Source organism: Vollenhovia emeryi, unplaced genomic scaffold, assembly GCF_000949405.1.
Source record: "Vollenhovia emeryi isolate VEMERY1.0 unplaced genomic scaffold, V.emery_V1.0 DF939329.1, whole genome shotgun sequence".
Lineage (NCBI taxonomy): Eukaryota > Metazoa > Arthropoda > Insecta > Hymenoptera > Formicidae > Vollenhovia > Vollenhovia emeryi.
In genome coordinates this window covers 46335-60216 of record NW_011967037.1, presented here as the reverse complement: position 1 = coordinate 60216, position 13882 = coordinate 46335, and the positions used below count along the sequence as shown (strand labels likewise).

The 13882-nt window shown below is 35.6% G+C and overlaps 1 protein-coding gene across 1 annotated transcript; it reads left to right on the top strand.

The window, feature by feature from the left end:
• Positions 1 to 226: 226 nt before the first annotated feature.
• On the top strand, positions 227 to 13634 carry LOC105558606 (nucleolar complex protein 2 homolog). The gene is made up of 14 exons (XM_012006382.1): positions 227 to 311; positions 403 to 476; positions 682 to 898; positions 980 to 1203; positions 1784 to 1890; positions 1959 to 2065; positions 2140 to 2294; positions 2628 to 2858; positions 2928 to 3116; positions 3189 to 3308; positions 3392 to 3523; positions 3601 to 3816; positions 3908 to 4224; positions 13412 to 13634. Exons 3-14 carry the CDS (start codon positions 721 to 723, stop codon positions 13632 to 13634), a joined length of 2199 nt encoding a protein of 732 aa, XP_011861772.1. The 5' UTR covers positions 227 to 311; positions 403 to 476; positions 682 to 720.
• Positions 13635 to 13882: the final 248 nt, after the last annotated feature.

The window sequence follows — 13882 nt, the reverse complement described above, 5'->3', positions numbered from 1 at the left end:
CAGTGGGCAGGGCAAAGACGACGATTTTCGATAATTTTTTTCTCGTTAACTATTGCGAAAATTGCAAAATGTTTCAGGACTTTTCTGTTCATCTCGATCCGTTCTACCTTCTCACGAGCTCGTGGACAAATGAACTCACCCTGTAGAGACTGTGCATAGCACAGACGTGTACCAAGTGGAAATTTTATCAACAGAGTCTGAAAGTGCGTAATAAAATAGTTCCAAAAGTGAAAATGAGCGTAAGGGCGCGCAAAACAGTTTCCCGAAACGACGCTGGCGTGGCCGCTCTCAGCTCAGGTTTCTCTCTGCTGGTACGCATATGGCGTTGAAGAATCCCACGCACGTGGAAGTTGTAAAATAAAACGTAATATTTATGTATGATTAATTCAACGAAGATTGCAGGTGAGAGAAGCAGGCGTTCTGTCGTATACGATTATCAGTTCCTATTTGAAGATAAGAGGGTCAAGAAAGAGAAGGTTATACACGTGCTAATCAGGAGGTTCTGTATCTTACAATATATAGTGAAAATGCTAAGAGCGTGCGGCTTCGTCTCTGTTTAAAGGCACGGTTAGAAAAAGACAAAGCTATTCACTTGTAGCATTTTCACAATAATTGACCCCCTTGTCTTTTTCGCATTTGCACGTATTCGGTCGTGTACTCATAATCTATAATTTCTCCCAGGTTATTCGAGTCAGTCACAGACGTGTACTTATCAGAAAAATGAAAGTGAAGAAGATCCAGAGGCTTTCCGAGTTACAGGAGGTAACGAAATCAGCAGCTGCTATAAAAGAGAAGAGAGACTTGAACAAAGTAACTACGAAGGCGTTCCCTGAACAAGATTTCGAAGACGATACAGATAGCGATACGTACGACAGTGGAGAAAAGATTGAACACACAGGTATGATGTCTGAAATATTTGGATTGCCTTTTCATTTTATATTTGTATGTTCCAGATCTTGTTATATCTTTTTTGACGCAGGCGACGAGGACAGCGAGCAATCTGACAGCAGCAGCGACGGCGAGAGTAATTTGAATCCCACGGAACACAAAAGATCACTGATAAGATTACAAGACACCGATCCTGATTGCTATGAATACTTGAAAGAAAGTGACAAAGATCTCTTAGACTCTGGAGTATCGGACGACGAAGATGATGATAATTCTTCAGTGGACTCTGATGACATTTCTAGCGCAAATTTAAAGGTCTTTTTTCATAAAAGTATAAGGATTGATAATCCTTGCACTAGATCACTCATTAGAGTAATTAATAAAAAAAACGAATAAGAGCATCCTATTCTAGTCTACAAACCTGACATAGGATGGAATGTCGGATTCTCATCTTCTCTTTTCACATATACAGACAGTAGAACCACGTAGCCTTGTACAACAATGCGGACGCGAATTTTAAGAACATTGACTCGTATCTCTAGTTCATAAGCTCATTAATTTATTAATTTTTATATTTCATTCTCTGACCATGATTATATATTTTATTTATATTATACACAACTATTTATATTTCATCCTTTGACCATGGCTATTTACTGTAATTATACTATACATTTTTAATATTATTTTATATTGATGTAACTAAACCAGGCGCTGATGAAGGCACTGTGATACCGAAACGTTCGCCAAAACTTATATCTAAATAATTGAATTATTTGTTACTTTCACCTTCTATCGCTCGTGTGTTATTGGCCTTTTATCCTTGTTCATTCATAAATGTAATTTTAACTTTTTCAAAAGTACTTTTTTCTCTACAATATTATTGGGTCTTTAGGTTGCTAGCGATTGTAGCGATTCTCGACCAGAAGAAGCTGACGATGATCGTGAAAGGATCACAATGCAATTACTGAAAGCTTGGCAACAAAAAATACGTACGGATAAGTAAGTTTTTTGTTTGTTTTATCGAAACAACAGCGAAATAATAACTGTACACTGTCTTTAATTTGTAGATCGACTGTTACTATTAAATGTGCCGTAGAGGCCTTCCATGCGGCTTTGAATAGTATCGCAGTATCGCCGGATACAACCGCGCGATATAAAGTAGAAGGAAGTGCAAGTCAGTTTTAATTTCTATTAAATCGCCAATTACTTTTTAAATAATTCTATTTTAACATTATGAAACATGTTTAGCATTCAATGGCGTGTTGCAACTGTGCGTAACACATTTGCCTGATGCCTTTAGATATTTTCTAAAACTGGATCCAGAATCGCCGGATGCACATAAATCTAAGAGAATTGAAAAAGTACAAGAAATTTTGAAACTCTACATGTCAGATTTAATTAAAGTATGTATATGTAAATTCTTCATTTGTCTTACATGAAGGAAAGTCCCCTATTATGAGACAAACTTAATATGAGATAGTTTCTATTAAATTAACAGGCATCTGTTGACTCCACCACGAATTTACTGCTCTTGGAGTGAAATCTGTTTAGTGGAAAATTCATTGTTTGATCGTGTAATCGGTGCGAAAAGAGATTTGTGATTGAATTTGTGTGTTGAAAACCTGCTACCTCATATCAGAAACCTATTTCACAATAGAGGACTTTCCTCTATTATAATACAGTTGAAATAATGTATATAACAATAAGTATTCTGTTAACAAGTACACCTGTTTCAGTTACTGCAAAGTATAGCATCGTCCAATACTGCTGTTCTCACAGTGCTTCTGAAGCATCTTCACCAAATGTTGCCCTGCGCCCAATCGTTCTCGTCCTTAATTTGTAAACCGTTGTTAAGTGTCCTAGTAAAGTTGTGGTCAACTGCAGAAGAAACAGTTTGCGTTGTAGCCTTTATGAATATCTTACATTTTGCAACCGGCAAAGAGTTTGTACTTGAGGAACTATTAGAGGTGAGATCCACATGTTAATGATAAAAAGAATATTTGCGGACAATTGCATCGTTAAAACTTTTTTTTCAGACCATGTATGCGAAATACGGTCAGAATACGAAATTTGTTTCACTCGAAACATTACCGAGGATAAATTTCATGAGGCACTCCCTGGTCGAAATATACCTGCTTGACTATAATATTTCGTACAGTCGTGCCTTCTTACATATCAGGCAATTGGCGATTGATTTAAGAAACGCCGTGACATTAAAGAACAAGGTAATCATTGAACAGCAATTGTGTACTTCTCATAAATTGTGTTACTAACATGCAAGAGTGTCTTGTTTTCAGGAAAACTCTGAGGCTGTATATAATTGGCAGTACATAAATTCTTTGCGCTTTTGGACAGAATTAATAATTAATGCCAGAAATAAGTCAACGTTGGGGTCGCTGTTATATCCGTTAGTCCAGGTATTAGAACCACTTTGAATAAACAAGCGATAAAAAGTAATGCGGCTTACTATATAAAAATGCATTCAATTACGTTTTGATAGATTATTATTGGAACAATAAAAGTTAATCCAACTGTGCAACACTATCCATTGCGATTCCATTGTTTGGAAATGTTAATGAATATTTCTAAGGAAACCGGAACGTTTGTACCTATTTTGCCGTTCCTTCTCGAGGTATCAATTATTTTCAAGTCTTAATAATTGCAATCGTACGATATACAATTATCTTACGCCAAACTCTTTTTTTTTAGATACTGGATTCTTACGATTTCAACAAAAGACGTAAAGCAGCTAAGATGCAACCTATGTCTCTTGTTTGCATTTTGAGAATATCGAAATCACAACTGGTAGAAAATAGCTTCACAGATAGTATTATTGAAACTATTTATCAACTTACATTGGAATATGCAGCAAGTGAAAGTTACAGAATATATTTTCCAGATCTCTTTACATTTTGTATAATACAGGTATTTTAAAAAGAAACAAAATTTAAGGAAATTTTTAAAATGTTTAATATTCAGATATATTAAAAATATTAAATCGATATACCGCTTACAGTTAAAAGAATTTCTGGAGAAATGTCACGTGGCAATTTATTGTAAGAAGATGAAACAGCTTCTGTCTGTAATTGAAGAAAATAGAAAATACATTGAAACCGAGCGTGCCAAAACAACGATAGATCTACAAAACATGGCAAACATTGTGAATTGGGAAAATAGAATAAAAACGGACGGCACAGCAATAGCCAAATTCTATGCCTCTTGCATTAAACATCGTGAATCCCAGAATCTTAAACTTTTTGTACAACTTTTTTTAAGAATTTGTACACACGCGAAGAGAGAGAGAGAGAGAGAGAGAGAGAGAGAGAGAGAGAGAGAGAGAGAGAGAGAGAGAGAGAGAGAGAGGTAATTATATGCGCAACGTCACTTTAAAATAAAAAGTAATATGTCACTCACGAGTCGCAACAGCAAAGTTGTACATCGCTAACTATATATGTTAAACTGTAACAATACAAAAATGTATACGATTATTATAGACTAATTATGCAAAATCGAAACTATTGTATTAAATATACTTTATATTTTATATTTAAAAAAAAATGGGTATTTATTAAAACAATTATATAGAATACTGAAAGGCTTCCTTTTAAATATGAACTCACAAAATTTTATACGTATGGTTTTGTCTCTAACACTTATTCGAATGCTCGTTGGAATCATTTGAATAAATAAAATAAAAGCACAGAGCAGATGATTCATTTTGCACAAGTAGCAAATAACAAAAATGTAAGACACTTACCTTACGATTTCTCTGCCGTTGCCCGATGCCGCCTAGACCTGACTAAGAGCCGTGACAGGGTGTTAATGTCTAAATATTTCATATTTTAAATTTATTGCGAAAAATATTATCTCAGCCAGGTTATATTTTTCAGATATATTTTAGTAGAATATTTTTCAAAAAATCTTGGAATGAATTTAATTTTTCAATTATTATATTCTTCTTTTTCTTATACATACGAATACAAATTATTATATGAGACAGAAAACATGTATGGGCATATTTTATGTTATTATACATATACATGTATGAAAATTTTTTCTGGGATATTAATGATATATTACTAACATTATTTAAAGTGAACAAGATATTAATAATACGGTAGTAGCAGACAGATCGAGTGCATTGCATAGATTAGTATTAATTACATCCGCATCAAACTCGAATTCTACCGATGTAATTTGCGAATGTAACATGACAAGTTTAGTAACAAAAGTGGAACAAGTTTGCTGTTTCAATATGATTTAAATGATATTTTTACTTGCAATTAGTAATAAAAACGTTTGAAATAATTTTACAGCGACTAAACTCTTTATTTTTATTTTGTTTACATTTATTAAGTAATCAATATAATGTTATATTATTTTATTTTATATGACGTATGTATATGAAAAATTACCTTAATTATTCTGTTTTTAAATTCTGTTATACAATTTCAAGTTTATTAAATTATAATATTTAATTGTAAGAATAAATAGAAAATGAAAACCATTGTTGGTTTTATATTCTTATACTGTCAATGATGCAAATTGCAATTAATATAAATAACATGTACACGAATATATCTTTAAATATAAAAAAACTTTCAGAAATTGTGACAATTAAAAATAACTTGTCTCCTAAATAATATTAAATATAAAACTTTTTAAATAAAATACATTTGTATAATTGCATAACAATATAACGTGTAAATTATTCGGAGGGCTGTGTATAACGAAATGTATAACGAAAAGAGAAACAAAAAATAAAAAAAGTAATAAAAGTATTTAAAAAATTTTCCAAAGCGACTGCTTATCCAAAACTGCTTGTTTGTGTAAAACAATTTTATTATAGTTAATGACACAATGCATGTTAAAAGTAACAAAAAATTTACGTTAAAAAATAAAAATTACACGCATTTTGCAATTACATACACAAAAAGCAATTTTCAGAAAAGCGCATTTAGACAGTCCCCAGTTTTCCCACGTGAATGCCGATGGCGGATGCTCCGGACATTGTTGTGGACGATATAACGCTTCGTCTCGTCATTAGTGTAGCGCGTGTATTGTAATTTCATTAATTACCTCGATACTATGGCACGAGTGCACCGTTTGTTAGTTACATCGACCGGTTCTCTAACAATTCGCTCTTTCCAGTTAGGCCGATAGAGAGCATGGTGTAGTTTCGTTTAACTGTGTTTGTATCTAATTAAATGACAATATGATCCATTCAAGCCGAGATCATCTACCATTCGATTATTTAATTTCTTCATATATTTGGACATACATGAAATGTGTATTATTTATCGGTTATTTATCAGACTTTTAAATCTAATTATTAAATTGTTATATGCAAACGTTAAATTATTGATAATTAATGTAAATTATTAATTATACTTCATCAAATATATAAGCGATTTAAATTGTTTAATGTAATTACAATACTGTTGCTTTTACGTTAATATCTTCATAATCTTCACGGAAAGATATTAACTCAAAAGATGATAATAATCGAATATTTAATGATTTTCTTTGACGATAAATTATAATGGAGGCATGTTAACTTTAATTGCGTTTTTGCTCTCTTCTTTCTGTCTCGTATAATAAAAGTTCATATTACATTGTAACATGCTTATAGTTGTATTTTTACAAAGGGAAATATTACGTATAAGATTTTATGAAGTTAAGAATTTACTTTGGAAAAATTCCCATCTTATAAAAATGCAGTAGATTTGCTTCGATAGAAGTAATCATTAAACGTATATTTTAAGTAACAACCTTAATAATTGATGCGCAAATCACGCTAGAATCGCGGGTGTACAGAATCGCTTAATGTTCATGTCAAGGTGCCGAAATAGGACGGGAAAACGTTTGTTAATGTAGCTTAGAATATTACGAGCTGTCTGACCTCTCGTATAACGCACCACCGTGCATCTATAAACGTCGTTCGTTATTAATCGCCGTAGCTGCATAATAGCGTTATCGCGCGCACGAGACCTCATTTTCGAAATCCGAATGCCCGTGAGAGAATGATATTCGCGACACCCACGACGTGCAATTTCGCTGCAGCTGAAATCGCGCGGAATGACCTTCGCATGCGCGAGGTCGCAAAATGCGTTTACGCAACAGCGGTTTTTATTTACGTGCGAGAAATAGAAGCGTGGCAATTATACAATTGGGGAAGGGTAAAAAAAAGCGTTCTATGAATAATTAAGATGTACGAGGAAAAAGGAACGAAAAAGGGTATACGATAAAAGTTCTTGTTGAGCGAAAATTGTTGAAGGAAAAATCACCAGTCGATTAGCAGCAGATTCTAGAGAACCAATTTTCCTTCCATTATTAATCATTCACAGAAGACATTAATATGTTTTAATAGAGAAATAATTGAGCTATTTGTATTTATATCTGTAGGTTTCATAAGAGATTTAATTATCTGTAGGATAACGGAATTGTTTAGTCGAGAGAAGGTATAGAGAAAACTCATTATGAAAATTCTTCGATCTTATCTAAGTTTCTGCTGATTTTCTGCGAGTACGAGTTAATGGTCGTGTCGTGCGAATAGGGGAGGAGTGAGTTTAATTGGTCCTCGTAGGAACATGTATTCTGAACGTGATATCGAGCGGGGGTGGGTGAAAAAGGGGCAAAAAAATACTCGGTCAGGTGATAACACTCGTCGGATGAAGGCTATCGAGTCGGTACTTAACTCGAAGTACTTCTGATGTGCCACGCAGGAGCTATTACACAAACGACGCTCTTTCTCTTCGATCTTACGGCATCAGAGGGTTCACGAACCTGCCGGATGGTCACGTATGTGCAGATGGTATCGTCACGGATGATTTTTTTTGGCAAATGACGTCGTTCTATACGTAAAAATCATCGCGTGAAGTGTCTCAGGGCATAAAAAGCGTATAAAAAGGACGATTGTAAACGTGAGAACAATTTATAGAATTTGAAGAGTCGCAATTAAGAGAACTATTTTCGAGAATTGCAATAAAATAAATAGTTTATCAATTAAGTTTTTAATGAGATTCTTAAGCTTTGCATTGGGTTTTTGATGAAATAATTTACAAAATTACCTTCTGCCACCCTCGTATTTTGTGTGATTATTTAAATGTCCTGTATCGTGATACCGGATTGTCCTCTTTTTGATGAACCTTATCAAGCCTTTATCGAGTAGTTCAAGGGGAGAATATTACGTGGGACAGCATATAAAAGTTTTTATCGACTTTTTCACTGAATTTCCAAGAAAAATTGTTTGATTTTCAAATAAATTTTTATTTGTAGAAACTTGTAAATTTTTATAGGAATTCTTATTTATTGGGAAATTTACTCCTTCGCTCTCACTTTCCTTTCCATTAAAAAAAATCCTCCTTAAGATTTCGATATAATTAATTTAGAATTATATTTTGTGCTTGAATACTTTCTAGTGATCTTTCTCGTGTCATTGCATGTCAAATTTTTGTGGCGACAATGATCGTGAAGATGTAACATTCTATTGAAAAGGTAAGAATAACTTTGATATACATATATAATATTTTATGCATAATTTTTTCACGGTAACTGAAATTATATTTCAAATTGTTTAAATCGTTTTATTTGGTAAAAATGATGCACGCTTTGGAATTAATTGCACGTATAGTTTATACGCGAAATCGAGAAATACAGTGATTTTGATATCAATCTTTCCAATATTGCATGCAATACCGATTTCAAATAAATAATTTAACCGAATAAGTGCCTTCTAATTAGACATTGTAATTTCTCCTTTTTAAATTCATCGGCATTAAAAAACATAGTTGATACAATTAATCCTTCACAATATTTTCCAGCGTGAATGAAATTTTCGGTCAAGTTGCGGAGGTCGCATAATGTTTTAATTGCAATATTGGCCGCGTTTAATAGTTGACGTAAAAACGCGTTTACGTTACAGGCATCACAATAATTCATAATATCGAAACCGTCATTAACTTCATGTTTCTCGTTTGAATTAATTTTGTATATTTTTCGTCGCTGAATTATTCTATTCACTGTCAGTCAACTAACAATGCGCTCGGAGCGTTGATTATCGATCACCGAGCGAGTGCGCGACTCGATCCGTCGATCGCGACGAGCGTCACCGTCACTTTTATCGGGGATACGACGTGTGGATAGATAGTGTAAGCGAAGTATGGCTAAGCCGCCGGCAACACGCCCACCTGCAGGGTAAATGAAAGATCAGCCGGAGCGCAAACAGTGGCTCGAGTGGCTATATCCGCGCTGGAGGGCCGGGATATCAACCGAAGCGACGATATCCCATGCGTGCGTGAGCGCAGAAAAGGGTCAGAAAAAACAAGAGCGGTGGTCAATGCGCGTATTTATTTCGCGATACCACGTAAAAGTACCAATGCGCCAGAAATAAAAATGAGAACAGTTTGAGTCACTTGAATGATGGGTGCCCTTTTCCTCTGCCCGAGGAAGATCCGGAAAGAAGTTCTCCTCGCACATCCGTCTTATTATTCGATAAAAGTCGTGCGATCGATACGTTTATACGTAGCACCGTTCTGGCGGACGGCAAGGTAGATCCTCTCCGCGGCATTTCTGACCTTGACATATGGAAAAGCTCCCCGAAGAGAAAACAATTTTCCGGAAATACGTCGCTCACAATACCTTTCATGTCAGTTGACCATTTACGGCGGTTAATATTTGAATACGTACATATACGTCATTTCGCTTCTTTTTATGTTAGAATATCAACTGCCTCGTTTTCGTTTAGCTTACACACCTACAATACTATGATATTCCCAGGCTGCTTGCTATCGGCGTAATTGTTCGTCGGAATTTATACATCTGGAATGCGCTCTTGTAATAGACGTAAACGTATGCGTTACGCAAATATTTGTATACGTCGATTTACTGGTTATCCAAGCAAGCTGACCGCGAATAATACCAATGTCTAACGGGTGGTCAAAGAATTTCGCTTCATCAAATTTTATTCATAATAGATTCGATGGGGCGAAATGTTTTGCGAGAGCTATGTAGAATTGTAAATAGAAGATCACTTTCTATTACATGTATTTATAAAATAGGGAGACCTTTATTATCATCTATTCTTCGCTATAGAATATTTTTAATAACCTTGTTATAGTTTTAGATACAGTACACCTATGTTTATCAATTCTCATCTATTTTTAATTTTATTGTGCCTTAATTCTTTTTACAATTATAGTAATTATTTCCATTTGAGATTATTTGGTCAGTTCTTCCTCTACAATTTCATTCTACTCATCTAATAATGGTGCAATAAATCATTTTTCCTATTTTCGGTAAAAGGAAAGTTCGCAATACTTAATGTAAAGTTAAACTTTTTCATTACATTAGTTTTTATGGTTCCTCGTGGTGCGATCTCGAAATTATACACGGGAAGTAATGTCAGACTTTTGTTTTAGCTAACTCGTAATGTCATTTCGGTCAACGTATTCCGGGGTGCTTAGAACAGACACTACCTTCTGACCTTTTTCCAATTCAATCACCTTAAATATATTGCAGAGACTGAGCCTGTACCGAAGAGACAGACAGATTCTTCGTCTAAACCGTGAAGGTCATATAACTTTCTAAGTTAATGAGAGTAAAACAGAAACAGATACTATCTAATGTTATATACTAAAATAAGTTGAGCCCCAAATCTTGAAATGAGATTATATTGCGTTAAAGGAAGAAAAATATACGCCTATTATTTAAGGATAAGTTTCTTGAGTGGAAAGGAAACAATATTGGATAGAAAATAACATATTTTCAAATCGCAGGTTGTAATGAATAAAATAACTTTATTGTCAAAATAATTATATGTATTCTTGAAGTAACAATTATAGTATTTAAATAAAACTATAACATTGTTGGAATGTAAGATTATTAAATGTTTCTCCGAAGATTATAGAATGTTACGTACATACACAACAGTAAACGCGTTAATTTGAATACATTCAGTTAATCTAACACTTCTCGAGCGAAAATCTAACAATAAGTCGTATAAGTCATCATTAAATACGACATATGCTCAATTTCTATGTTGTTTTCCGTGTTGGAATGCTCTGCGTCATATTCTCAATGCTGCAAATTATAATCAGTTCATGAATTGCGGTCAGACGCATCATCAACGTGCTCCAAAGTCATATTTTTCTAAAAGGCAGCTCACGGAGCATCTTTTTAATATACCTTTTTAATATATTTAAATGCTACAAGTATACAGGGTGTCCCAATTTAAAGTCCCACCCCAAATAACTTTTTAACTGCAGAAAAAAACATTTCAGACAAAAGTTATTCGGTTCGAAGGGGGACACAAGATGGTACCATTAGTTTGATCTTGACGAGTCGCGTGAAGGTCACGTAAAGGTCACCTTCAATCGTTTAAATGGAACCCTCTATTGTTTATTATACTATCTTATTCTACTAATTAATATAAATAACTTTTGCCTGAAGCATTTTTCGATTTGCCTAATACTTTGCGAGATATTCAAGAGAAAATTGACAACTTTTTCAATATTTAGCTTATGATATCTCGATAACTGTTTGTTGCAGGGAAAAGTAGTACAGGACTTTTTTTACTTGATTTGGTTTCAGGAATATGCTGTTGTAAAAGTGTTCCAATATTGTAACATACACCAAATTTACATAAACAACAGTTTTCAATCATTGGAGCACTATTGCAACAGCATATTCCTGAGACCAAATCAAGTAAAAAAGTCCTGTACTACTTCTTCCTCCGGCAAACCGGTTATCGAGATATCGTAAGCTAAATATTGAACAAGTTATTCTCTTGAATATCTCAAAAAGTATTAGGCAAATAAAAAAATGTTTCAGATAAAAGTTGTTCATATTGATTAATAGACTGTATAATAAACAATAGGGATTCCCATTTAAGATTTCAAAGTCACCCCCCCCCCGCCCCACCTCCAGGGGGGCGGTAGGCGGCTAACTTTTGGGGGATGGAATTGCCCCCTCGAAAATATTACGAGTTTACTTGGAACATTAATTCGTACAATGCTTATTTTTCCAGATACTTTGCAGTCCCAAGTTAAAAAATTCACCCCGTATACTGCGCTTATCTTTCGAGCATTTGTATCACACAGGTTTTCGCCTCGGGTTATGTTTTTTACTGTGTATGTAACTTTGGGTAATACGCGCCGCAATATCTGTCTTCCATATCCGTTTATGCGTGAGCTCATGCGGTTGGAGAGCAGAGTAAAGACGCGTGCAGGTACCGAGCCGGTCGACACCGAGTGGCAAGTGGCCAATATTGTCGGGGCAAGAGGGCAAACAGCGTTGGAGTGTTTGCTCCTGGAAACCGTTATCGCTCGTGAAGCGGGGTTTTAACCATGCTCGATCGACCGACGAATGCACGTGTAATTTATACGAACGTGACGCGAACGGACCCTTCGGCACAGTCGGCCGGAATGAATTCCCTATAAAGTTTACAAAAACTGCGTCGCGCGCGTGATATCGCAAAAGACGGCTATGCTATAAGCGGATCACGCGTGCACTTGATCATTTTTATTTTTGCACTTTTGCAAGCCCTCTCACGCACGAGGGAATTGTTTGACATTGCGATGCGTCGCAACGCGAATCCGTCGAAACAAATTTACGTCTCGAATTTTCGGAAATAGAGATTCACGCGAAAAATATTGACGCAATAAAATTGCGAATATGCGGTGAGCAGAAGCGAAACTAAAATTTATACTTTTCATGGTTCATCGAATAATTTGTGTGGTTCTAGGTTTATCTTTTGTTACTTTGAATTTACTTCATTATTTGAGACCTTTCGAAGTCACCTTTCGAAATCAATTTTCAATGAGAATTGAATCACTTGTTGCGACGCGAAGTAAAACCCACTTTAAAACACTCGATGATTAAATGGAAGATAAGATTATACTTGTCCATTTGTAATGGCGAAATCTGTTTCTCGGACGGCTTAATTTTTAATGGTATACGTCTCCAAAAGTACGGCCAACGATTTGGCAAATGATTAGCTCCCTCTTATGACGATGAGTAGTTTATCGAAACTTGTACCTCGAAGTTGTTCTCGTATAGCGTGGTTCATCGTCAAATGGTACACCTAGCCGTTGTAACGACGTATGTACACGTACGTACAGTCGTGGTCAGAAAGATTTTCCGACGTCGTATGATAAATTTCGGAAATACCGTCTATCACGCGAGAGATCGTTGCTTTTGCTCACGGATATGTCCAGCGACGCAATTGTTAGGACAAAGGAATGACACGTACGAATATCTATGCAACGGTACGTACGAATATTCCGAAAATTTACTGTAAAACGTCGGACAACCTTTCTGACCATGACCGTACGTAATGAGATTAGGGGCGCATTCGGGCTCGCTGGCTCTCGAGACCGAGCTTTGACCGACTTGCTCGAGTGGCGGTATTGGCTTTTCGTGTATCCTGGCTACGGTGCGTAACGTAACGTGGACACCCGCAGGCTCGGCAGCTTGTCGTTTTTATGGATATAGCGTGTACTCCTTGCGAGGGTTCATATAGGCGCGTAATGCAGCGGCTTCTGAAAGCGTACCAGCTAGATCCGTCTTGGGTTCTGACGAACCTTGACGTCCTGATAGAGCAGGACCAACACGGTCAGTCTGCACGAAAAGTGCGACCTACTTTACATTTCATTAAAAGACCCTGTGAACGTTTGAAGAATAAAGTAAAACGGCGGGAGAAACATGGAGGACGTAAAGTCCTCTATTATGAGGCAGGCTCCTAACGTGGGAAAGCGGAGTTTCTGCTAAATTAATAGGCATCATCGGTTTCATCATGAATTTATTGCCCTCGGAGGGAAATCTGTTTAGGGGAAAATTGATTGTTAGGTCGTCGCGAGAAAAAACGATTTGCGATTGAATTTGGACGTTGAAAATCTGCCGTCTCGTATTAGAATCCTATCTCATAATAGAGGACTTTTTTCCGCGTCTGAGACGCTTTTCGAAATTGTTTCATTTTTCAGCTCATTAATAC